General features: G+C 44.0%; 1 protein-coding gene across 1 annotated transcript in view; it reads left to right on the top strand.

Moving 5' to 3' along the window:
- The window catches only part of RYR3 (ryanodine receptor 3), a 354,804-nt gene that overhangs the window by 298,507 nt on the left and 31,403 nt on the right, over nucleotides 1-24,894 (top strand). The window contains exons 69-84 of the mRNA XM_021695474.2: nucleotides 108-195; nucleotides 296-388; nucleotides 7,648-7,818; nucleotides 8,156-8,215; nucleotides 9,842-9,973; nucleotides 10,442-10,554; nucleotides 12,348-12,447; nucleotides 15,165-15,271; nucleotides 15,668-15,719; nucleotides 16,695-16,748; nucleotides 17,903-18,002; nucleotides 18,154-18,233; nucleotides 19,725-19,801; nucleotides 22,319-22,392; nucleotides 23,304-23,384; nucleotides 23,848-23,936. Coding sequence (XP_021551149.1) covers nucleotides 108-195; nucleotides 296-388; nucleotides 7,648-7,818; nucleotides 8,156-8,215; nucleotides 9,842-9,973; nucleotides 10,442-10,554; nucleotides 12,348-12,447; nucleotides 15,165-15,271; nucleotides 15,668-15,719; nucleotides 16,695-16,748; nucleotides 17,903-18,002; nucleotides 18,154-18,233; nucleotides 19,725-19,801; nucleotides 22,319-22,392; nucleotides 23,304-23,384; nucleotides 23,848-23,936 — 1,471 coding nt within the window. The remainder of the gene's footprint in view (nucleotides 1-107; nucleotides 196-295; nucleotides 389-7,647; nucleotides 7,819-8,155; nucleotides 8,216-9,841; nucleotides 9,974-10,441; nucleotides 10,555-12,347; nucleotides 12,448-15,164; nucleotides 15,272-15,667; nucleotides 15,720-16,694; nucleotides 16,749-17,902; nucleotides 18,003-18,153; nucleotides 18,234-19,724; nucleotides 19,802-22,318; nucleotides 22,393-23,303; nucleotides 23,385-23,847; nucleotides 23,937-24,894) is intronic.

Raw genomic sequence — 24,894 nt, 5'->3', positions numbered from 1 at the left:
AGTTTTATCTGGATAAGTGTGCACAGCCGATGTGGGTATAATTTTTAATGTAACTGTTTTCATCATTACTGAATTTCATATGCATATTCATTTGCTTTTCACCTCAGATCTAACTGGCTTAAAAGTCCCAATGCTGACTCTGACCAGCTCTTCCGCATGGTGGCAGAGGTCTTCATCCTGTGGTGTAAATCTCACGTAAGGAACATGTGGGCCCTGGGTTTAGAGATGGCTGTGAAAGGTACAGACCTCCAAAAACATCCTTATAATGTTGGCTTTTTTATTTCCCCCCACTTAGAACTTCAAGAGGGAAGAGCAAAATTTTGTGATTCAGAATGAAATTAATAATTTGGCATTTTTAACTGGAGACAGCAAAAGCAAGATGTCGAAAGTAAGTCCATTGAAATCAACTCCAAAGACTCTTCGATCTTGACCTAAGTTATGTATCTTGGATGTATGAAGGGATTAGCTCCATACTGAATTTAGGTCAAACCACAAAAACCAGCAGTCTCTACTGTTGTTTCTTTGAGAAAGAGCCAGAAGAAACTGCTCTCAAATAAGCATGGTCATCACATTTTCTGAATAAATAGCTGCTTGTATGTCAAAAAGTTTAAGTTTCAAGACTTGCCTAAGGCATTCAAGAGGTCTCCCAAACCAAAGCTGCTGTTAGTTGTTTTTAAATAGAACTACTTCCGGTGTAATGAGCTGCAAAACTACACACGCCTAGAGCCACCTTTCGATTAGCTATGAGGAAATTACCTTGCTTTGAAGACTTCATTAGCACATGTTCTTCCAGTAAGCTTGTTTTCCTCCTTTCTGGAACATCCAGTAGCTGTTTTATTTCAGTTGTGCAGACCTCTTAATGCCTTCTGTTTATTTTCCATGTGGGTTGCATTCAGAAACCCAAAGTTTGTCCATTCCCTGCAGGAAATATTTAAAAGAGGACATACGGGATATCTGTCTGAGAAAAAGAGCAACTTACAGGGAGGAACGTAGCAGGAATACAGCAAGGGGACCTGGCCTCCCAGCTCCTCTTGAGTCAGCTCTGCACAGGGAGGCTTTGCTATTTGGATTGTAAAGAATTCTCAGACCCACTCTTCAGGTGCACATACATACATACAAGACTTAGTTAAATGTGATGTTTTGTTACCAGTTGTTATGGCTTACTCTTGACCCTGTTCCATTGAGAAGTGTGCCTCAGTGAGGGTTGACTGTATATGTCAAGTATAAGTGACATGTAATACCTGAGATGTGCGTCTCTCTCATTGCTGGTATAGTGCTGCCTTTGAGGAACATGAAGGTGGAGTGTGCATGGGGACCCCTCAGAAGTGAAAATCAGTACTGGAAAGATGGCAGTCAATGGTTTGTAGCAAAGCCTTTGGAGCATCTTTCCAAATAACCATTTGGGATGAAGACTTGTGTATGTGAAGCTGCAGACAAGGGGCTGGTATAACAACTAAAAATGAAAACTTCAGCACCCAAAACTTCACCACGTGTGCCTAGCTCTAGTCAGCTGCCATCACTCTGAACTTTCCACCCCTTCTGTCTTTTAGCTGTGTTGACACTAACACTTCTTCCAGCATCCAAAAATTGACTCTTAGAGTTTAGAATCTGCTATTCACTGCTTAATAAAGTTTGACATGTAAAATTGTACATATACAAAGTAGAGAGATCAGAAGTATATATTCGTATTCAAAGGAGTCTTTGCTGCAAAGGAACTTCCCTTAAGGTGGACCCTTTTTGCTTTAGATAATTTTTATTTGATTTTCCAAAATTCATTTTGCATTCAACTTCTGGCAAACACATCTGCTGCTCATGTGAGATACACAAAGATAGGATCTTTCAGACTCCTGATCCTTGGACATTTATCTTAAATTCCCTCTGAAGGGTCTTCTTACAGCCATCATTGGCTCTCCTTTTGCTCCATCCACCTACAGAAAGTCAGTAAATCCCAGATAGATTTTATGCTACCTTCACCTTGGGGTAGAGCCGCTGGCTGTGGACTGAACCAGCTAGCATCCATTGTTACTGTCAGCGGATGGCAGCAAAGCAATGGAAATGACACTGGTGTAAGGATTTGGATCTCAGATGAGCAGAAATGGCAAAGACATCTCAGTGCACCGGTGATCAGTGGTTACTTAGGACCCTTAGGTTTACACTTGGAAAGAGATGAGGTGACAGGGGATGACATTTCAAAACTAACCTACTAACAAACTAACTGGAAATTCTGTTCATTCACATTGCTGAATGAGGAAAAGGGTATGTTTGTCTTGTCAGAGGAAGGTCATATTCAGAATCTGTGCATCTTTCCTATTGCTAAGGTTCGTCTATAGGGGCAAACACTTTCATTTCATTCCCATTGACCTTGTATGTCAGTTTTTCCTGAGCTACATGAAAAAGGGTCAACGTTACAGTACAGTGAATGTGAGGACGGGCCCCAGATATTAAATAACATTTACCATGCTTCTCAGGGTAACAGATATTCCTATTGATCCTGTTGCCTCAGTTGAGACACAAAGTGTAGTAGTAAGTAGGACTAGAGACTGAAAGGAAGCTAAGTCCCACCCGTGGGCCCAGCCATTGACTAAATGTATGGCCTTGCATCATTTAACTCCTCCGGGCCCCAATTTACCAATCTGTAGAATGGGCTTGAGCTTACTACCTGACTCCTCCCAGTTCTACCAGGATGCTGTTTAAAAGTCAGTTTTAAACTGCATCTCTAGACTAGAGATAAATGCAGCACATTCTTTCAGATGGAGGCCCCTTTACCCTGCCTCCAGGAAACAGCAACTCATAGCCATTTCTGGTATTCTTTGGAGGTAGAACTACATATGAGAGAATGGGGAGGAGGTAGTCTTACTCTCAGTTTAATCCCCATCACCTTTTCCTCCCTGAAATTAGATGCTCTCTCTACTCCCTAATCTGAATGGTCAGCTGTGCTTGCCTTTATCTCCACTCTGAGCTGAATTCTGGTGTTGTATAAATGAAGTTGGCCTCAATGCATATGGCAGTTGTTGCAAAGGCCTGTGTACTGGAATGCTGCATGCCTACACACACTGCACACGCCATTGCAGATGGAAAGGAGGCAGAAACAAAATATACAATGGGCCACACTATTTATACTTGATTAACTGAAGATCGGTGCAAAGATGCGTAATTTTTCTGGCAATGAAGACAGGTGTGGTTTTTTTTGTTTTTGTTTTTGTTTTGAGAGCTCATTGTATATTTTCTTTATATAACACCAGTTTGCAAATATATGTTAAGCTAAATGTAACTAAGCTGAGCAAGTGTTTTTGTTTTGTTTTGTTTTTAAATTTGTTTTGTTTTCTGGAAAAATGGCAGCAGCTTCCTCGGAGGGGAATGGTAAGTTAGAACGTGTTTAGCCCAAGAAATGCCAGTCTCTTGATCAAGATGATGAGTAAAAACAGAGTTGTAAGGCAGGAAGTATTAGAGTGCCTCGTTGTTGAAAGCCTCTCCATTCCATGAGTGTGATTTCAGTGTATTGAAAAAGGACAGGGAAGAGTTAGAGGCTATCTTTGAGATTTTCCAGGGTATTCAGACTTACATGTGGGATTTTGCTTCTTACACCTATCTCCTCTATTGCTTGCTCTCCTCTCTCTCGTCCCCTCCACCGCCCACCTCTTTCACTTTGTATTCCTGTAGCAATGGGGCAGCTCCCATGCTCTCCCCTCCCCTCCTCTCTACCTTTCCCCCTCTCTGTCTCTCTCCGTGTCTCTATCTCCCTCTTGGCCACCTCTTCTCTCCCTCTTACTCTTCTCTACTCTTGCTTCCCCCATCCTTCCCTTCTTTGTTTTCTCTCTCTCTCTGTTGCTTTCTCATTCTCAGACTGGCTTCTGGAAATTCATCTTTCCCCCTAATATCTAATGTTGGGTTGACTTGTCTTTACTTCACTTACCCTATTAGTAGGGGTAAGTACTCCATGTGGTACAGGCTTGCCTGTTTTTAGAAGCCTCTCCCTGTGCTGTCTCAGTGCAACACGCCACCCACCATGTGTCCTTCTCAAATTTCCTTTCCCTTAAGGGTCTATGTTTTGTCCTTACATTCACACATAAAATCATCTGTTTGATCATAAACTACTGGTGATATGTGTAGGGGAGGTCTAGGAATTCATAAATTTCTCTTTGGAAAATAAAAAATTTCAGGGGAGAAGAAAAGCACTTCCAGCATAACTAGCATTAGGGAAATACACTGAGTTAACCAATCTTAGCAGTATGTGAAGAAAAAAATGTAGAGAACCTCTATCGTGAAAGAGGCTGTGACCAAAGATATATTTGAAGGTCACAGCACAGGAAGGGAGATGCTCCATCCTTTGGGCTGTGGGGCAATCCTGAATTACCCTGGATATTTCTAGAGCACTTCTTTTTAGCAAACGTCTTTTTTGTGGAAGCACACACATTGCCCCTTAGCTGTTCTTCCTTCTCTTCTCGCAACCACAGATCTGCTGGAGGTGATAATGTGGTGGGCAGAAGGAAGAAAGAAAATTGGGGTCTTTGGTTACATGACAGATTATCTACAGCCCACCCAGGTGAAAGGTGGGAGGTTGGAGGGGAAAGGCTCTAGATCTGAAGGGTTTGTGTGCATGGCCAGACCCAAAGCCCACCTGGGTCTGAGCAGCACACGCTGGGGAGGCTAGTCTTCAAGACGACCTTGCCTTGGGGGTGGATTGCTTGGTTTGGGTGTAAGTCCTTTTGACCAAATTAACTTCCATCATAACCTCCCACTCACTCTTCATGCCACGCTCAACTGGCTTCCAGAACTGTTGAGTTTCTGTTGTGTTGGCTGAGAAATGGGGGCTAAGAAGCTATGACTAACATGTGCTACCTTATGCCTTGGACCCCTGCTTTTACTGACTGACTCTTCTCCTTGTTTCTTTTCTTTTGTCTTCCCACACAGGCCATGCAAGTAAAGGTACAGGTCAAATGCATGATGTGTCTTTTCTGTCCTAGTATTAGAGATGCCAGGCTCTGGCCACCCGCTGCACTGTGATCACCATGGGGGTGGTACAGAATGGATCTTCCCACCTGGAGGTCCCCCAGGCCTGCTCCAGGGAAGACACCTGCCCATCAAAGAGTGAATGTAGGCCTACCCACCCTTGGAATGGGGAAGCCGGGGAAGCCAGCCAAGCCTCGCCCTAACCGAGGTCTCCTTGCTATCTCTGCTCCCTTCCCCAGCCACCCACTCTGCAGCCAGCACACTGACAGAGATAGGGGCGCCGACAGGGCATGAGAGCCCAAAAGGCTCACTCCTTTGCTGTGCCATGCAGGCTCAGAATCCTATGTGCCGTCAGTGGCCCCAGTCCTTTCACACCTGTCCGTACATCTCTGCCTCTTGTGCAAGGCTCCCACAGTTCAAAGAGTTTTCCAAGGACTAACCTTCAGGATTTGAAATCAGATAACCATGTGTTTTTGCACAAAATGTGCATATGGTGAAATACACCCTGGGTTTATTTCCGGTAACCCATATAGAATATAACATGGAAATATTTCTCTCTATTCATTAATGTGCATCTGCTGCCATTATCACAAACTCCCTGCCCTAAGATATGTGCCAGAGAAAGGGAGATGGTCAGGAACCAGGTCACTTGCAGCTCGGAGTTAGAAAAGGGAAATGAAACCATGTCCAGGTAGGCTTGGGTCTGGATGTTGACTCAGATGTTTACCTGCTGTGTGAACTTGGAAAAATCACTTACCTTCCCTGAGCATCATGTTCTCACTTCTATAACTGCGTTGTTTGTGTATCAGGGTTATTGGGAGGATTAGAAATGTTTTATTTAAGTAGGAGGCACATTGGAGTCACATTATATATGCAGCATTTGTAATAAGAGCAACTTGAGATTGGCCCAATAAAATAGAATGAGCAAGAAATTATTTGAAGTGCATCAAATCTACATAGTTACATTTTGCATATTTACTTGATTATATTCGGCGGCATGTTACTATTCACCTTTTACATTTCTATGTACAGGACACCTCATAGTTTATGTACACAAAATCGAGTTCTATCCTTTATGGATGATTTTCAGGGGTAATGGAGACTGTAACTGAGTTTTGCCTTAGGCACAACCTTTAGAATTCTATGCCTGATGGCAGAACACGTAAAGAACCTCGCAAGCGCTCAGTGAATGAGAGAGCTCTTCGAGGTGTTTGTGTGAACCAGCTTTCACTTTCCGCTGCATTCTAGAACACAAGAAGCTGCCTTCTGTTAGCTTCATTTCTTATCCCCTGCTCATATTTCTCCCCGGCCCCTCCGCCTGCTGTCTTGGGCCTGACCTGCTGTTTCGGAGCACCGGGCACAAGGTGCCCTGCAACCAGCACAACTGTCTGGTGGTGACTGGCCAGCCTGGGTTTTGCTGGCAAGGAGCTTCACTGTGGTTGCTGTGATGTAACCTCCTGAAGGTACAGAAATCACAGCCATTTTAAGAGTGTCCATTAATAATTACGAACCTCTTTCACACTTTAAAGGTAACTTAAAGAGATCAGTCCCAAGGCAGTGTGGATTCTTACCCTCCTCTTCTCTCAGAAAACCAGGGCCTCCTTAAGATGAATGCTGCTCCAGCTCAGGGTCCCAGGTCTTACGTGCTCGTTCCAGGAGAGGCGTCTGGCCTCCCCCCTGCTCCCAGAGCCCTAGGTCTGTATGTCAGCATCGACCGCAGCACTGCCCCCTCCTCCTGCAGACATTCCAGGGCCACCTCATGGAGCAAAGCTTCAGTGAGCGCCATTTCTCCTTCCCTCACAGTCCCCGACTTTATCCTCTGCTTCCGGCTCTCCAGCACACGCCCCCCTCCCCGGAGGCACAGCCCTGCAAGTGAGGTACCAGGTGGGCAGCGTGCTCTTTCAGAGGCTGACCTCACAAGAATCCGGTCACAGCAGGGCTGTCTCCTGGAGCCTACCCACACGGCCGTGTGTGGCGGCCACTGAGGGCTCTCGGTTGGGTGGCTCAGCGCAGTGCCTTGAACTCCTCAGAAACCTACTGCTCCACGGGGTGGCCCTTGCTGGGTAGTCCCTCCCCATGAGCGGTGAGGCGGTATAAACAGAAGAAGGGCGGCCTCTCGCAGACTTGGGGAGTTCTGTTTTCCTCGGTGTTCCTCCGAGCGTTCCCCAGCCAGATCCCAAAGCAGTCCTACTCTGGGACTTCCCTTTTCCCATGAGAATCTGCACTGCCTCGAGGCGGAGGTTTGAGTGGGACGCGGTGCTCCAAAACACGAGCTTCAGCCCTGACCGCAGAGCAGTTCTACGGGAGACGCTCTTCCACGTATTTACGGACACCCCAGCATCAGGCTTCTCCATGCTTTTCTAAGACCATTTTATCTGGTATCGAATCATTCCTTTTGAAAAAGGCCAGCTGGTTTGTTCACTTGGCCCAGACACAAGGGAGCCAAGCCTGTAGGCGTCCGTGGTATGTGTCCGCTTACGTGGTTCTGTGAGCATGCGCACAAGGAGAGGGCTCGGGAGCCGGGCGGGTTTTTGATGGCCACCCGGATGCCTTCAACACGCTCCTTTCACTGTGCCCTGAAGTGTAGGAAGGACCACCTGTACGGACAGGGCCACGAGGAGGCAAGCTGCCTCCAAGGGGAGGCCGTTCCTTTCAGAATCATTGAGCCCCTCTGTTTATTTCAACTTCATCTCCTAGTCTGGAGGACAGGACCAGGAACGGAAGAAGACAAAGCGGAGGGGAGACCTGTATTCCATCCAGACCTCTCTCATTGTGGCTGCCCTCAAGAAAATGCTGCCCATTGGTTTGAATATGTGCACGCCAGGCGATCAGGAGCTAATCTCCCTGGCCAAATCTCGATACAGCTATGTAAGTCACGCGTCTGCTCTGGCTGAGAACGTAACACAGAACGTAATACAGGTGGTGGTGGCTGCTCAGCGTCTTAAGGGTTCGTCTTCCTCCCCGGGGGCTCGGGGGGCGGGGCGGGGGGGGGCAGTGAACAGAAACCAAGGTGCACACCCGCAACACAACCCCATCTTTAAAGCTGGTTTGAGAGCCCTTTGGACAAGTCTGTCATTTTTCTTCTTTTGTTCTTATAATAAAGATCCCAGCAAAACTGCCCATTTGCTTGTCCATCCCTCCCTGCGCCCTACTTTACATTTCCACAGTGACCTCGAGAAATAAAACTTAATATCTCTTTCCACAGAGGGACACAGATGAAGAGGTGAAGGAACATCTGCGGAATAACCTGCACCTGCAGGAGAAGGTGATGTAGCAGGAAGACAGAACTCACGCAGGCTTCCCTTTGGCTGTAGGGTGCCATCCTTCCATTTAGTTTTGCTAATGCTCTCTTTAATGTGTTCTAAAAACAGCCTCTGAGTACTGGTGTTTAATTGGTAGGGCTAGCTCTCTGCCTTTAATTTTCACTTTTGTTTGGGGGTGTGGGGAAGAGTTTTTGCCCTTAATTTTTGTTCTTTCCTTTGCTGTTACAAAGAAGATGCAAAGAGGCATTTAATGAAGCATGTCTTCCCACCTACCAGTGTGTGAACATCCAGCCATAGCAGGGGGTTAGATTAGGTCTCAAATTTACTGTGAGCCTTGTTAAACAGTGAAATGGACACCTGGGAGAGTTTTAGCACATCCTGATCTAGAGATTTGGAAACAAAATAACTCTATTAGAGTTCGTATAAACCAAAACAAACAAACAAACTTTGATTTTAAAGTCTGTTTGAGATTTTTTCCCCAGGCCTGTGAATCTGAATGACTCTTTCCTCAGATATACTATGCCCTAAGATGGAGGATTAAGCTGACACAAACAGCCACTTCTTTCCATCCTGAACATAGGGGACAGTGGAGAAAATATACTACCCAAAAAAAAAAAAAAAAAAAAAGCAGTCAAAAGAAATCCCAAGTGCCAGAATAAAGAAGACACTCTAAATCACAGGAATGAGGACACGTTGATGCGATTGGGAAAACTCATAGAGCTTTCTGAACCAGATTTGTAACCTAGAGGCTGGGGTTTTTAATAACCTTAAAGGAAGAAGAGTGTGGGACCTAATTACCCATGCTGTGCACAGATGCGGAGCAAGAAACTTACATAAAATTAACCTTAAACCAGTAAAACCTATAAATCTCCTGCAGAGACAACCATAAAACTACTTGGAGACTCTCCACCTCTTAGAACATGGTCTGAGATGCCAATAAATAAAACTCCTCCTGAAGCCAAAGGGGGAAAAAAAGGCATGAAAGAAAATCCACTACCATTAGAGAGTCAGAAAATGCAACAAAGGGAAGAATTCAAGCCTAAGGGACTGCAGAAAGCAATAAAAATAAGTGCGGTTGAAATACTTAAAGAGCTAAACGTAGCAGTAATATCTATAAAGCAAGACTTGGACATTTTTTTTTTCTTTTTTTTTAGGTAATCTGTATATTCAACATGGGGCTCAAACTCACAATGCCAAGATCAAGAGGTGCATGCTTCAGCAACTGAGCCAGCCCCTGGACATTTTTTTTTTAAAGGAGAGTGGATATGGATTGAAAAAAAGCCATATAGCAATTACAAAAATTAAAAGTATTCAGTAACATTAAAAATCCAATTTATAGGTTGAAAAAAACAGGCTAGGCACAGCTGAAAAGAGAATTTAGGAATTGGAAGATTGCTTTCAGGAAATTAGAATGCAGTACAGAGAGAAAGGGATGGAAATATGACAAGAGTTAAGAGATGCAAGCTAGATGAGCAGTTCCTATATAGATCTACAATGTTTCAATGAAGATAATAGAGAAAATGAGAAAGAAGCAATAATACAAGAGTCTTGATTCCTCTGGAACCATGTGAGGAGTAAAGACTTTTTCAGTACAAGATTGCTCACCTGGTGTGTGCTTTAATTTTCAGTCTGATGACCCAGCAGTAAAGTGGCAGCTGAACCTCTACAAAGATGTTTTAAAGAGTGAAGAACCTTTCAGTCCAGAAAAGACTGTAGAGCGTGTTCAGAGAATTTCAGCAGCTGTCTTCCACCTGGAGCAGGTAAGGAGCATCTGCCCTGAGGACTAAGGAAGCAAGACCACCCTGGAAAATGTAAAGCTCCTCTCCACACTCTGCTCTTAGGAGTGTTCTCATAAGACCCAAAACAAGGAACAAGAATCATTGCAGCTCACCCCCAGATGTCATCTTGGTGCCTCATGGTAGTAGACTCCTCAATTCTTTCCCTTCCGAGCTTTTTTACAAATTTTTTCCATTAGATCAAATGACCCATTCAAATCCCCTACCCAGTTGTAAAACTGCTCTTAGGTAATAAACGTCCAAAAGCAGTTGGGAGAAGGAAGACAACCTCAGTCAGACCTCCACAAACCCAATCATTTGCTGCTGGGTACCTTCTGCTGACTATAGTTGAGAAATCAAGATTCTTCGGGATTGAGAAGTCTGGGCTGTAGGCGACTACCTCTTGCCATGCAGTTAGCCTAGTGCGCACCTACCCATGTGATTTCTTCTCAGGTGGAACAGCCTCTGAGGTCCAAGAAGGCGGTCTGGCACAAACTGTTGTCAAAGCAGCGGAAACGGGCAGTGGTAGCCTGTTTCAGGATGGCCCCTCTCTACAACCTGCCCAGGCAAGTATTCTGTCCTTTTCTTCTGGCATGGGAGCCATTCTTCTGACATGGGAGCCAGTGATGGGAATTAAGGTATCCTTCCACAATTGTGCTGTCTTCTGGCACGGACACTCATGATCCAAGGGGTAGAAATTGGAGTCCTCCATCCATGGCACCATTACAATCTGCATATAGTATAATGGCCTACTAAGGGAATCCAGGTAAGCAGAAAAGCTGAAAACAGATGTGTTTCCCTAGGGCCCCATGCCTGCCTTAGCTCACCATTTTACACCTTAAAGTCAGCCCAGTGAGCATATGGAAGCTCTTAGTTTTCCTAAGATGGGGTTCTTTGTGAGGATGTAAAGGAACCCTGGAAAAAGAACTCTTTCTAAAATGCTTTACCCCAAATTCAATCAACAGATCAAATAGTATTTCTATGCTGAGGTACTTGGATGGCCCCCCAATTACTGTGTTTCCTCAGCAGGTACAGAAATGTAACTCGAGAATCCTTGAGGACAGTATATTTATCTTCAAGATGAAGAAAGGGCACTGACTAAAGATGTCCCAAGCGGCCAGTCATGGGCACATTGCCTTATCTGTGTGGTTCATCTATACTCTGTAGTCAGAAATATGCAAAGGCTCTCCTGGAATGTGGTGTATCAACATAGAGCAGAGTATCCATGCAGATTGGGCAAACATTGACCACTGAGACTTGACTCATTGTCATTGGTGATGTAGCAACACTCCCATCCTCAGAATGATTGCAGAGTCCACAAGGTCAAGCCTGTGATCAGTAAACAAAGCTGCAAATTGAATAAAGCCTCTGCTTCATCAATTTGCAGATCAATATGAACCATCCTCACCTGGTCAGGAAAAATAAACTAACTCAGAAAAGTATTTTCTGAATCCCATGTAAATAAATGTTTCTTTGGAATACGAGATAAAATTCTCTTCCTATGCTTGACAGTTGCTTTCATCAGGTTGTGCTTCCTGGCCATCATTTGTCCACAGTGCCCTTTCACCCTGGCCTGAGCCAGTTGGCCAACTGAGCTTTCCCATTAGGGTCTCTGCAGATAGTGAAGAATCATGACACTCACCTGCTCCTGTAGGTCTCTTGAGAGAACAGGCTAGTGTCTTTGGAAGAGGATGAGGTGCCACAAAATCAAGTAGAACTCATGAATAAAAAGCGGAAAAATTCAAATAGTCATGGCTATGACCACTGGCTATGGCCACTGATGTCCCCAGCCACAAAGTGAAATTCATAGCCTAGTAGAGAAAGCAAAAATGCACGGGATTTTTGTCTGTTTCCTAGAAGTGGTGAAACATCAAAAGGCATTCACTTTCCTCTCTGGCAGAGATTCAGGCCTAATGTGCTAATTGGACTTCCAGAAGGGCTTAGCCCTAAGCATGTCTCCAGGGCCAGCAAGGCAAAAATTACATCTCTCGAAACAAGCATTATTTTCTAAATCTACTGAAAATGTTAGTACCATCCTCTCATATATTGGTTGCTCCTTCAGCAATTCTGTCCCTGGATGGGCAACAGTAAATCGAGGGACTCACTATGTCTTTGATGAAATGTGGCCAGTCTCACCCCTAACCCATGCCTGGATTTCTCCCTAGCATGGAGGAGCATAGATAGATTTTATAATAAAAACTAAGAAGCTGAGGGTGAAGATCACTCCCTTCTCCACCTCATCATGATCTAAACTGCATGGAGTCCTCCATATTAAAGGGCTAAAGGGATTTATTTTATTATGTGCAAACTGTTTCTCTGATGTTAGTTTTTAAAAGACAACCTGTGTGCTTTTCTCCAGACACAAAATTAACAATTTCTTCCTGACCACCTTTCAACGGGTTTGGCTGGAAAAGGTTAATGAAAAAACTCAGTATGACAGGCTTATACCCATTTTAATGGTAATGTAACCTGTGGAGAGATCTGCTCATTTTCTGCACACTCCTCTCTTGACCATGATTTAACATTCCCATAAAAACCCAAATTTGTACAATTTTTTGGAAGAACTCTGATTGGTCAGAATTTGAAGAAAGATGGCAAGGGTTATGTTCTACCGGAAACCAGGCCAGGTCTGGATGACTCAGGTGTTGACCTGCATCTTACTTTTCTCTCCTTCCCTCCTCACCACTGTCCTCACATTTGGTAATCAGCTAACTGCTATTCGGTGCGAATAGCATTGGTGAGTCCTGGCTTATAGAGAGTGAGTGGCTCTTGAGAGTTAGTCAGTATTCCCAGGTACCAGGGCCACTGCCGAAATCCATGAGGCACACAGAAGTTATGCTGTAAGCGCAGCACGCCTGAGTCTTGCCTTCCTAAGTAAAAGCTGGAGCGCCTTGGTGGTGTTCCTTGGAGACCCTCTAAAGGACTCACACATTGCTGCTTTCAGTAGATCTGAGACTAAACCACTCACCGTCAGCATGACTTAGATGGGATCACCTGGGCAGATTATCGGCCAAAAGCGATAACCACATTGTCATATTAAGCAAATCCTTCAGGACTGTTTCTTGGCCCAATGAATTCTTTCTCATTGGAGGAGAAATGTGATAAAGACCCCTTGTGACCAGGGTAAGATTACAGTTACCACCTGGTCTCCCAGTAGCCATAGTTAGTTCATTCAGAAGGTGTTCTAGACATCCGCAAACTGGCATGTTAGAGGGTTCTGGTTTGTTCGAAACAAATGCTTCTGGTGTACCGCTGGCTACCCTGACCAATCAGAGGACAAGAATTGTACAAAAGTCTGTCCTGCTTACTAACCGTTAACCACCCAGACTAAAACAAGGTGTCCCACAGATCCCTCTTGACCTCACTCTCAACCCTTCCGCTCAGGCACCGCTCCATTAACCTCTTCCTCCATGGCTATCAGAGATTTTGGATAGAAACAGAGGAGTATTCCTTTGAAGAGAAACTAGTACAGGATTTGGCTGTAAGTACTGACTCAGCTGGAAGCAGATATGGGTGTGAATGAATCTCACTTTTGTATTCATGTGTGTGTGTGTGTGTGTATGTGTTCTAACAGTTAAACATTCACAAAGAATCAGGCGTATCAATTTGGAAAGAAGTAACTGTATAAATTATCAGAGGAGGCCCTGCTAATGGCCGTAAGAGCCAGAGGATGAATTTCACTTGGAGGTGCTAGTACTGTTATCATCCCCATCATCATTATTAACAACTAATATTTCTTCGGATGCACAGCCATGCGATGGAAAGTTCATGCTAAGTTAAGTTTTGAGCACCATCGGTTGCAGGCGGCCACCTCCCCCACCCAAGGCTCTGCATTTCTGGTCAGCAGCTCTGCTTTAGGGAAGGCACATCTGAATCCCCTTCCTGCATCTCACGTTTCTGTATCTGGCCCTTCAGAAAATTTGTTATGCCCTGTCTCTAACAGACTTCATGCTCTAAAACAACTTAAAACAACATGCAAGGGGAAAACGCTTATTGCAGAAGCACCACAGAGCCTCATCATGGTACAGACAGAAAATAAACCCTCCTCTCCTTTGGCCAGCCCATGGTTCTCCTTTTTTTTTTTTTTTTTAAGTCCTTCTCCTTATTTTTCCCATTTATTTTTTCTCTTATCCCTTACTCTTTCTGTTAATCTTGCTCTGTATGTCTCATACTCGGTCTCTCTCCTGTTTCTTTCTCTTTCCTTATCTCTCTCTGTTTCTTTTCCTTCTCCTTTCTTTTTTACTTTTATTTTTTTCCCTCTTTTTTGCTTTTAATCCTTTCTCTCCCTTTTTCCTCCCATTTGTCTTCATGCTCTTTGTCCTCTTCCTATAGTCCCATCAGTGAAAATGACAGTTCCCTGGTGTTCCCAGTTCTGTGATTAGTGTGAAGTTGACAACGAGCATCACTTTGGCCCTCCACTTCTGAATTGTTCACACAGCCTGTGTAGTTCTCACCAATGTACTGAATATCATACACCTGCAGACTCTGCCACTACCTGAAACTCACTTATACCTCCTGCATCAGACGCTGTTTCCTTCTCTGTAAAAGGAGATTGAGAAAAGACTTAGTAAGAGGAGAAGCTGCAAGGCTTGCAGCTCCAGCATGGCATCTCTCAGGAACAAAAAGATTTTTAGAATCAGCAGTGGAGTTAGGAAAGAAATGGTTAGCTGGGTTGAGTCTAGGATAGTATCAGACCCCAAATGGCCCCAGTGCTTTATAACCCTTGTCCCACCCATATTTCCAGCCCAGCTCTCCAAGAGAAATTTCAGGTGTCGCTTGAGAGATCCAGCCTCTCAGGGGACTCTCCAGAACTTCCCTCCTGAACTCGGGTGCCCAGGGCTTGCATGAGAGTTTTGCTGATGGGGAGGTGGCGGCGGGGGGGCGGGGGTTCTGCAGCTCCTCCCCTGTGGTCAGGCTTTTGCTTTTCCTTTCATCTCGTTTGAACCTAAAATTGCAATGTTTCTTTGATTGGCTAAAAAAAAAATACATATTTATGTCCCAAACCTTGCATCCTTGGGGCTTCTTGTCCTGAAATAAACGTATGACATAGTGGTTCTCTTTGTGCTTTTATCGGATGCACTCTGTGCTTTGCGCTTTACCTTCTCTTTGTTCATGTGCATTTGTGTGGCGTGTGCTGAAATCCTTGCCTAAAACCTGTCTGCATTGGTTTGTGTAGAAATCCCCCAAGGTGGAAGAGGAGGAGGAAGAGGAGACAGAAAAGCAACCAGACCCACTTCATCAGATCATTCTCCATTTTAGCCGCAATGCTCTCATGGAGAGGAGGTCAGCCCCCCAAGAGCTCCCTGTTTCTCCCAGGCACGGTTCTGCCAGTCCCACAGCTTTGTCTCACAGATGGCAGTGCCCAGAAAGGGATGCCAGATTTGAGCAGCCCTCCTCACGTTGGCCAAGAAACATCTAGGCAAACTATATATGCCACAGCCCTCTCATCGTAATGTCAGACGTGGAGGCTGAAGATTAGCCTGCAACAGTAGCCTTCCTCCCTGAATTCCATCAGCCAATGCTGATTCAGATTTTCGCAGTGGTTTCTAGGAATCCGGGTGGGGGAAGGAGTTTTCAAATTAATTCACTAGTACTTATAACTTAAGATCTCTGTGGCTCTTAGTCTTTTCTGCTGGGTCCAAAAAGTAGCCTGCTAAATATTTCCTCCATTCTTTCCAGCAAATTGGAAGATGACTCCTTGTACACGTCCTATTCCAGCATGATGGCTAAGGTACACCTGCGTTTCTGCCCATTGTCTCAGTCTGTCTTCCCTTTTACCTCTGCAGACACACGGAAACTGTCATTTTGAACAGCGGGGTGTAGGACTCGGTCATGACCTGGGCTGCAGGCACTGCACAGTTCATGTACCACAGGGGTGACATTAGCAAACCATCCCACCGTCCTCGTAAGGAAACCCTGAAGCTTTGCTGAGACGGTGGGTGCCAGTGGCTCGTTCACCTGGCAGCTCCAGGCCAGCTACGTGGAGTTCAGGCTTACAGACTATCCTTACATTTCCAGTCAACGTTGAGAACACACCCAAAAATTCAAACATATCTGTAGGTGAAGGAAGTTCAGTACATTTGGAAATAGGCTTTAGAAACTGGAACGAGATCCTAGTGCTCTGGCAGAGGTGAGTGACCTTATTCCTATGTCACGTAGAGGGACAGTGGCCTCTGGAATGCTGAGTGGTAAGGGAACTCCTCCTTCTCAAATGGGAAACCTTCACGTCCAGCAGAAAGAGAGATATGTGGGGGGACGGGAGCACCTGTTCCTTTACTTGCTGCACCACAGGGTCACAATGGGAAGGGGCACCGTAGGATTCACATCCTGGGTATCTCCAGTCTTCTTGCCGAGCCCCTGGCTCTTGTGTAGAAGGGGACAGCTCCCTGCACTCCCGGCTTCATGTACACCAGAACTTTACTAGGTAGAAGAGTTCAGGTCTGTGGTTAAACCAGATAGGTCCCTATTGACTGCGTGAACTCAGTGTTCCCATTTCTCATTTCTGAACCCCTTGGTAACTGCAAAGAAGACATTTTGAGTAGACTGTTGCCCTGCAGTGGTCAAAATGTTCTTGGTTTTACCAAGTGCTGAAGTCCTTAGGGGCCTGTGAATTACATCCCGTCCCCTGCCCTTGCTCGAGAGAACAGTCTCATTTGTTAGACTCACCTTTCTTTGTCTCCTCCTTTGCCTGCTCCATGGAATCCAGAGTTGTCAGAGTGGGGAGGACGAAGAAGAGGAAGACAAGGAGAAAACATTTGAAGTAAGTTTTTACGAAGATTGAAGACAGGGCCATATGCCAAAGCCAAAGCTAACTGGCAGGTCTTCAGAGGCAGATGCTGACATGAACCATGTGCCTCACCCACCACATGTATCTGGTGGTAAATATACAAGTCTCTGTGCATGAGGCACACCCATTAGCCATGATTCTCTTGTCCGTCTTCCAGCCTAATGAAAGGTCGCAGGCAGCCAGTCCATCAGCAAACCCCTCTCACAGGTTGGGTCTTCTGGGAAATTTTGCACTCCCACCCAAATATGGTAGTAACAGAGGCCAGAGAAGGACAAATTCAAAGATCCAAAAATGAAAACAAAGCAACGGAGACACTGGGATGGTTTTTGCACCACTATTCTGTAAATGTCATTAATAACAGTTTTGATTTTGAGGCAGTGCAGGACATGGACTATCCCAAGATAAAACCGTATTAATTCGGGCACCTGGGTGGCTCAGTCGTTAAGCGTCTGCCTTCAGCTCAGGTCATGGTCCCAGGGTCCTGGGATCGAGTCCCACATCGGGCTCCCTGCTCGGCAGGAAGCCTGCTTCTCCCTCTCCCATTCCCCCTGCTTGTGTTCCTGCTCTCGCTATCTCTCTCTCTGTCAAATAAATAAATAAAATCTTTATAAAAAGGAAAAAAAACGTATTAATTCATTGGTACTCTCTTTATAGACAAAGTATGTAAAAGTAAAAGTAAATTAATACAATTACAGTTCTGGAAGGCCTTGGCAGTCTAGTATTCCATATCCAGTAGAGTCTCTGTTAACCGTGATCTGAACATTCTAGATAAATGGGTGTTTTCTACATTCAGGCAGATAGGCTTCAGTTGACCCCTCAGCAGGCTTCCCCGTATGACAAAACATTGAAAACAAACACATTTTAACCTGGGGTCACTTCCTAGCATGAGAGTGTTATAAGGGAATGGGCTATGTTTTCTACCAGTACAAAAAGTAGAAAAGTCATCATCAAACTATGAATTGTGGGTGGACAGTTTTGGAAAGCTGACGTAGTGTCTGGAAATCAACTTCAGAAGTCTTCTTTATCCGAAATTATGTGTGCAAGTAAAGATTCTCTTGGTTTACCTTAGCATGGCAAATGGCCTGAGGATAAACAAATCTTTCCCTGCTTTTTTTTTTTTTTTCCAGGAGAAAGAAATGGAAAAGCAGAAAACCCTCTACCAACAAGCACGGCTGCATGAGCGTGGAGCCGCAGAGATGGTCCTTCAGATGATAAGCGCCAGCAAAGGTGATTCCATGATTTTGTGGGTAGGCCCCTGTCGCTCCCACAGAGACAGCATGCTGTGACATGAAGTCATTATTAAAAAGTCCTGATAAAGCCCCGTAGATGTGATTTACCCTGTTTCCTTGGTGATTCAATCAAATCTTCACCATGGCAGGTGAGATGAGCCTCATGGTGGTTGAGACTCTGAAGCTGGGGATCGCCATTCTGAATGGGGGCAACGCTGGTGTACAACAGGTATGGGGGACTCCTACTGGGTCATGCAGACTTCTCAGGGTATGCCCGTTGGACAGCTGTCACGCTCCGGGGAAGAGGTGTTGGCTCTGCTGCAGAGGCGGCCACCCAGAATCACCCTTGCTGGTGTTTGTCCTTAATGGCTAATTATATCAGTAGCCAGGAACACAGATAAAACCAGAGCCGAGAGTTTATAGACAAATGCGTACTCGACAAAGAGGGTTTACCCCGGGTTCAAAGCGAAAAACATTTAGTTTTTTCATCATTAGATGATTTTTTGCACGGAGAGGCTCTAAGGGAAGTTTTCTAAGCCTTAGGTTTGTATTTTAATCATTTTACACGTTAGCTGTCTTAACTGTGAGCAAGGAGCCCAATCGGTGAAGTGGAGTTCATAGCCCCAAACACCTGTTGTCTGTTCATTCGTTTGTTTATTCACTCAGTCACAGTGTTGTGATTGCTGACTATGCACTAAGGTCAGGTTCTGTTCTGGGATGGAGGGTGTAGCAGTGAATAATGCAGCTAAACATTGAATGCCACCATGCACTCAGTGAGATAACACAGAGAAACATAGTGTGGAGCTCCTGGCACATGGCATCCATTCAACAGTCTGAACCGAAACTAGCCGCAGGAGACAGGAATATTCTGGTGTCTCCAGGGCACTCCAGGCTCTGGCTGAAAGCCTCTGTGTGCACGGAAAGTGACATTTCAAAGACTCTTGGCATCTCTGAGGGCTATAGCACAGGGCCCATGAGAATCTCCAAATTTATAACCACCACTATTACATATATTTTGCCCCAGCCTTTAATTCATCCGAAACAAATCTGTCACGAAAGAACTACCATTTTCTAAAACACCCTTCACTTTCTGTTCTCCTCCATCACCACCCCATCAGTTGATTTTCTTGCAGGACCTTTTTTTTAAAAGAAAAAAAAAAACATTTTTATGATGTCAGACAAAGTTCCTTCCTTCCCAGTAACAGAAAACAGAGGAAACAAAGTCTGATTGTGAAAGATACTGAGCTCTCAAATTAGCATTATTACTGGTTAAGCTCCCTTGCTCCAGTGCACCAAATTCAGCTCATGAGTTTTTCAGATTATACTTCAGAAACATTTTACTAGATCACAGTCCTGGTGCTTGTTCCTAAATGGGAGAGGCTTCAAACAGTACATCTATGAATGTCAATGATCTATTGTACTGCTCTTAGCAGAAATACCAGTGGACCTTTATAAAATAAAATGTCCAAAATTACTTAAATAAAATAAAATGTCCACCCAAAGAGATTCTGGTTCCATAGGAAGAGGGTGGGTGGGACTCAGGCACATGGAAGGTTTAAATCCACAGGTGGTTCTTATGCTTACCCAACTTTACAAACCAACACCCTGAATATGACTCCATGTTACTGGGACATGACATTTCACCATTGCAATTGGGAGGGTCAATACTTGTGGCATAATTTAACATCGCTTTTCCTTTTAAAATATGTCTCTCTTGTAGAAAATGCTAGATTACCTAAAGGAGAAAAAGGATGCTGGATTCTTTCAAAGCCTTTCTGGTCTTATGCAGTCTTGCAGGTAAATATGGGAAAACCACCTACAGCATTTCTTTTCTATTCAGAAGAAAGAGGAATTGGGTAGGGATGGGACCACAAAATAAACTAGCTTATCATGGAATTGTTGAGGAAGGACTCGCCTGCTTTAGAAAGCTAAGAAGATGGGTATGGTTCCTCCAGCCTTCAGGATTACATTCAGATACCATGCAGAAGGGTCAATGTAATCTCCATTAGAGAGACAGACACAGATACACACACCTGGTTTGGTTCTTCAATCACCTTTACCTCCTTTTTTTGTTATGTCGTTTCCCTCAGAGCTGAGTGTTTCTCCTAACATATATGCTCATAAAAGTCAAACCAGAAAAGAATGGAAAAGAGGAGGAATACCTCAGTATGACTCAAGGCTATGTTTTCGTTAGACCCATTAGGCCCTCTGTTAATCTTCATCCTTAACAGTTCTCTGAGCCTGAATAAGTATTTGGTGGGTACGTATTTTGACACATCCATTTCAACAGAGGTACATCCTCATATAGGAACATTTTGCCATAGCCTAAAAAACAAAGCATTAAGCTTTCCACTTTTATTATCATGTGTGTAAGCCTCCCCTCATGGTTGACCCCCTGACAAATGAATAATACGTAGCCAAAAGTCATAAGGTTACCATGCCTACTCATTTTGGAAACAAGCCAGCAATCTTACTAAGTGTCAGCTTATTCTCTAAGATTCATATGTATTTTGAATAGTCTGTAACTCGTTCTGAAAGAAATCACAGTTATAATTATCTAGCTCATTTGCATCTAATTAATATTCTTAAAAATAGAGCATTAGGTTTTCCACTTAAAAATTTGCAGGATGGACATACTTTCCTTTGGTGGACTTCATAATTTTGCTAACCTTGTTTGATGGAGTAAATATTGTACATACCCTGGGGTGATAGGGAACATATTTGAGCTGCAGTACAATCCCTTTCTCTGAGCTCCATTTTTTCCCCACCAACAACCAACTCATTTATTACCTCTCTCAGGAAAAGGAAATGTAATATTGCGAGGCCTGACTCACTGAAGATAAAGTAGTACATGTGGACGCAGAATGGCAAAACTCGAGACAGTTCAGTTCCATATTGCACATGAAATTCTCAATTAAATATTTAAGTGTTCTCAGTAGTCTGTAATACTTCATATTATTAAACTCATTTGTAGTTAGGGCTTAGAGGGACAGGTGACATACCTTTAGAGGCCAGTGAGTACTAACAAGTTTTAAGATATTTTCATGATTTTTGTTGATTATGAAAGTAATACATATTGGTAAAATATTGAAACATTAGAGAAATTAAAACATTTGAAATGGGTGTTTTGGAATGGAGTAAGGGTCAGAAACATCTGTTCCCCCAGATAGTCTCCTGAATCAGAACTGCTCCTTTGAAGCACCTTTGTCCAAAGGTCCTACTTCCCTGCTCTCATCTCTTGACAGCAAAGCTGAAATAGAAGGATGGTTTTGTGTTATTGACAAGAACATTTCTACAGCAGGATCTGGGAAAAAACAACAATATGGCAATAGGACTTTTCACTGTTTTCTCTTTACAATTCATCTAAATTGCAGAAGATATGTGGCTCCCTAAAAGGGGAAAAGAAATGCTGGTTTTTTCCCCTGACATCTTTCCAATCCAATGGTCATTTCCTTTGCCCAGTGGTAAAGGAAAGGCGAAGTTTTACAGAATCTTAATGGATTCAGCCATAAGCTGCCCTAACAGCTATATTTTTGTGAGACCTCATGTTATGGTCTATAAAGCCTTTCAGATTGGGGAAAGAGCTAGAGTCTGTTAGAGAAATAGAATGAGCCCCAATGTATATGATTATACATTGTCCTCCTTATCAAGCTCTGTGGTTGTATTAGGGGTTCCTGGCTAAGTAGGATTTGGTGGCGGCTGTGATTGGGAAGTTCAGAGAAAGTGGGAACAAAAAAAAAAGGCTAGCTTGTTACAGGTTCTGGGACAGCATTGCCTCCAGAAGGCTTAACCTCAACTACTCTTGGCTTCTGAATAATACAAGAATTCTAAAAGGGTGTGGCCCTTTGGACTCTGAACTCTGTAGCCCTGTCCATCAGTATTCATCCTGAGCACTAAAACCACAATTCCTTGTGATTCGTAGAGAAAATAGATAAATGTGGGAAGTAAACATTAATTAGTGCAGTTTAAAGTAAACTTTCTTTTGAGAAATCATAGAAATAGATTATTTCTTCTTTATTTGGGAAACCTTTCTAAATCATCATGCATAAGAAAGGACTCAGACTGGACAAACAAGGACAGTCGTTCTAAGTTCTTCTGACCCCTGGCCGTGCATGCCTGTGAGCTATAGGCATCCTTGGACAACACTCTTGATGCAAACCCAGGGAACTGCTAGACTTTCAACCACACTGTACTGTGTAGACCATTTATGATAACACAAGAACAAGATTCTTAGTCAATAGGTACACTGACGTCAGAAATCCAGTTTCCCAGTGTGCATAGCCCTGAACCTTGTTTTCTCTCGTTTCTTACAAGTGTCCTTGATTTGAATGCATTTGAAAGGCAGAATAAAGCTGAAGGCCTGGGGATGGTTACTGAGGAAGGAACACGTAAGTAACTAATAAATGTGAAGGCCGTTTTCTTCCTGATTACCATAATTAACTATTTCTGGTTAGAGCCCCTGCTCAGTGCTTCTTAATCTGCAACGACTTGCTCAATTTCAGCAAAATCTTCCCCATCAGTAGCTTTGATAAAGGCTGGATGTGTTCACAGAGCCAGCCTTAACTAGACACAGTTTATCATGGTGTTTATGATTTTTCTTACTTTGCATTCTTCTGTTTTTCTCTTATCACCAGTCATTGTTCGTGAGCGTGGTAAGTTTGAGTTTCTGGCCCCAGTTGTCTACCATGTGTGTGAGTCCTAAGGGACCTTATTTAATTGCTGCAGTGCAGATACATTTTTAGGCTTGGTAGTGTTTGCATGTGAAGCTTAATTCAGCATTTTGATGCTTAAAGAAGTGTCTTCCATCTGTAAAGCATGGGTTCTGGACCCTGAGCCATTACTGCCATTGGCCTAGCTGGTTTCCTTACAAATGCATCCCAGGGCTCACTGTTTTAGCTTGGTTGGTCATTGTGTTCTGTAGCCTCGGTTCCAGGTTAATCGGGTTTTTACCCCTTCATTCATTTTTTTTTTATTTTATTATGTTATGTTAATCACCATACATTACATCATTAGTTTTTGATGTAGTGTTCCATGATTCATTGTTTGCGTATAACACCCAGTGCTCCATTCAATACGTGCCCTCTTTAATACCCATCACCGGGCTAACCCATCCCCCCACCCCCCTCCCCTCTAGAACCCTCAGTTTGTTTCTCAGAGTCCATAGTCTTCCCCCTTCATTTAAAGTTCCCTTTCCAAACTGTTCTGACGCAGGCCCTTTGTCATTTTTGCAGTCGTTTGCTTTGGAAAGTATTCTGGGCTGAGAAGCCAAACAAATGCTCACTAATTTTCTGTTTTCAAGGTGAAAAAGTACTCCAGAATGATGAGTTTACACGAGATCTCTTTCGATTCCTGCAGTTACTTTGTGAAGGACATAACAGTGGTAAGTGGAACAGATTGATTTGTCAAAGGAAAACAACATTCAGGTGCCAAATTATGATTCAGCTCAGGATGCCACATTTCATACAACCAGCTGCTGACTCAAGGACAACAGTTAATCCATTCCTCAATAAAAAAAACCTCAATGGAAAACCAACTTGAACTTCAGGGCTGATGTTATTTAGTGCCACCCAGGCTGAGTGGCTTCCAGAATCTTCAGATGGTACATGTAAACACCCGCCCCTTTCCATCAAGCCCCTCAGAGCTCATTAAGTCCACTTTCTGGTCTCACCAGGATGGGGGGGGCTCAGGGCAGAACTCTGTCCTGCAGGACCCACCAGGACCCAAACCAGGTGCTCTTGTAAGGCTTTTCACACAGTATGTCTCTTCTGAGTTTAGCCAAGAGGGCTTGCCCAGCTTCCTCGGCATGATGAGAGCAGGCTCTGACCCAGCCCTGGTGTTTTTAGACTTTCAGAACTTCCTGCGGACTCAGATGGGCAATACCACCACCATAAACATCATCATCAGTACCGTGGACTACCTCCTGCGTCTGCAGGTCAGTGGGTCTTGGACAGTGGCATGGCTCACACACATTTTCAGAAGCTAAAGACAGTTACATGGGATCAGGGAAGGTCCAGGGTTCAGTCAAGCCCCAGTAAGAATGGTGTTATAGTCTATGTCCACACACTTATGGGAAGTCAAATGCCTAAAAATGTGTATTTGAAGACTGAAATAGGGGAGTGGTTAAATATCCAATCATCTAGTATAAAATGCCTATTTACCTCAGTTTTGCCAGTGAAAACCTCACCACAGAGCCCGAGAGCTGCAATACATGAATGAAAACAGAGTTTCACTAGGAAAAAGAAGTGCAGATGGTGGTGGGAATAGGATGAGTCCACAAGTTCTTAGTTCTTTAGAGGTCACTCAGTTTAACTGTTTGAAGGAAAATCCAAATAATATCAGGAAAATCTACACAAACATAAAAAAAAAAAAAGATTCTCTCCTCTCTGCTAAGTCTTCCTCCTGGTTCTACCACTTACCAGTTGTAACCTGGAGCAATCTGTTTAACGGCCCTGTGTTCCGATGTTCTCATCTGTAGAATGGGTAGCACCTGTCTCAGAGGGTGGTCGTAAAGATGGAGAGATGCCATATATGCAGTGGGTCAGAACAACACCTGGCACTTAACAGTGTTAGCTCTTGTGTTGCTGCTCTTGTGCCAGTTGGTTGGATGATAATCATTATTACCTTTAATGTATATTTTTCATTGTGAATAAGTTGTCCTACATCGTGGTCACCCGTGTCCAGCTGAACACCATCCTCTCTCCTATCTGCTCTTTCTTAGAAGAGTATATGCACTTCAGAGATGCTAGGGATTAGGTATCTCTGGGCTTTTTCCTAGGTTTCTGTCATAATGAAGAGGTCATAGCAATGCAGGATTCTCTTGTACTCTTCCTGAACCTTGGGTTTTAGCTTCACTGACTGAAGGTTAAGAAATACTAAACTCTCCTTGTTTG

The sequence above is a fragment of the Neomonachus schauinslandi genome, chromosome 9 (genome assembly GCF_002201575.2).
Source record: "Neomonachus schauinslandi chromosome 9, ASM220157v2, whole genome shotgun sequence".
NCBI lineage: Eukaryota > Metazoa > Chordata > Mammalia > Carnivora > Phocidae > Neomonachus > Neomonachus schauinslandi.
Note: the sequence above shows the minus strand (reverse complement) of the source record. Positions and strands in the feature narration are given on the sequence as shown.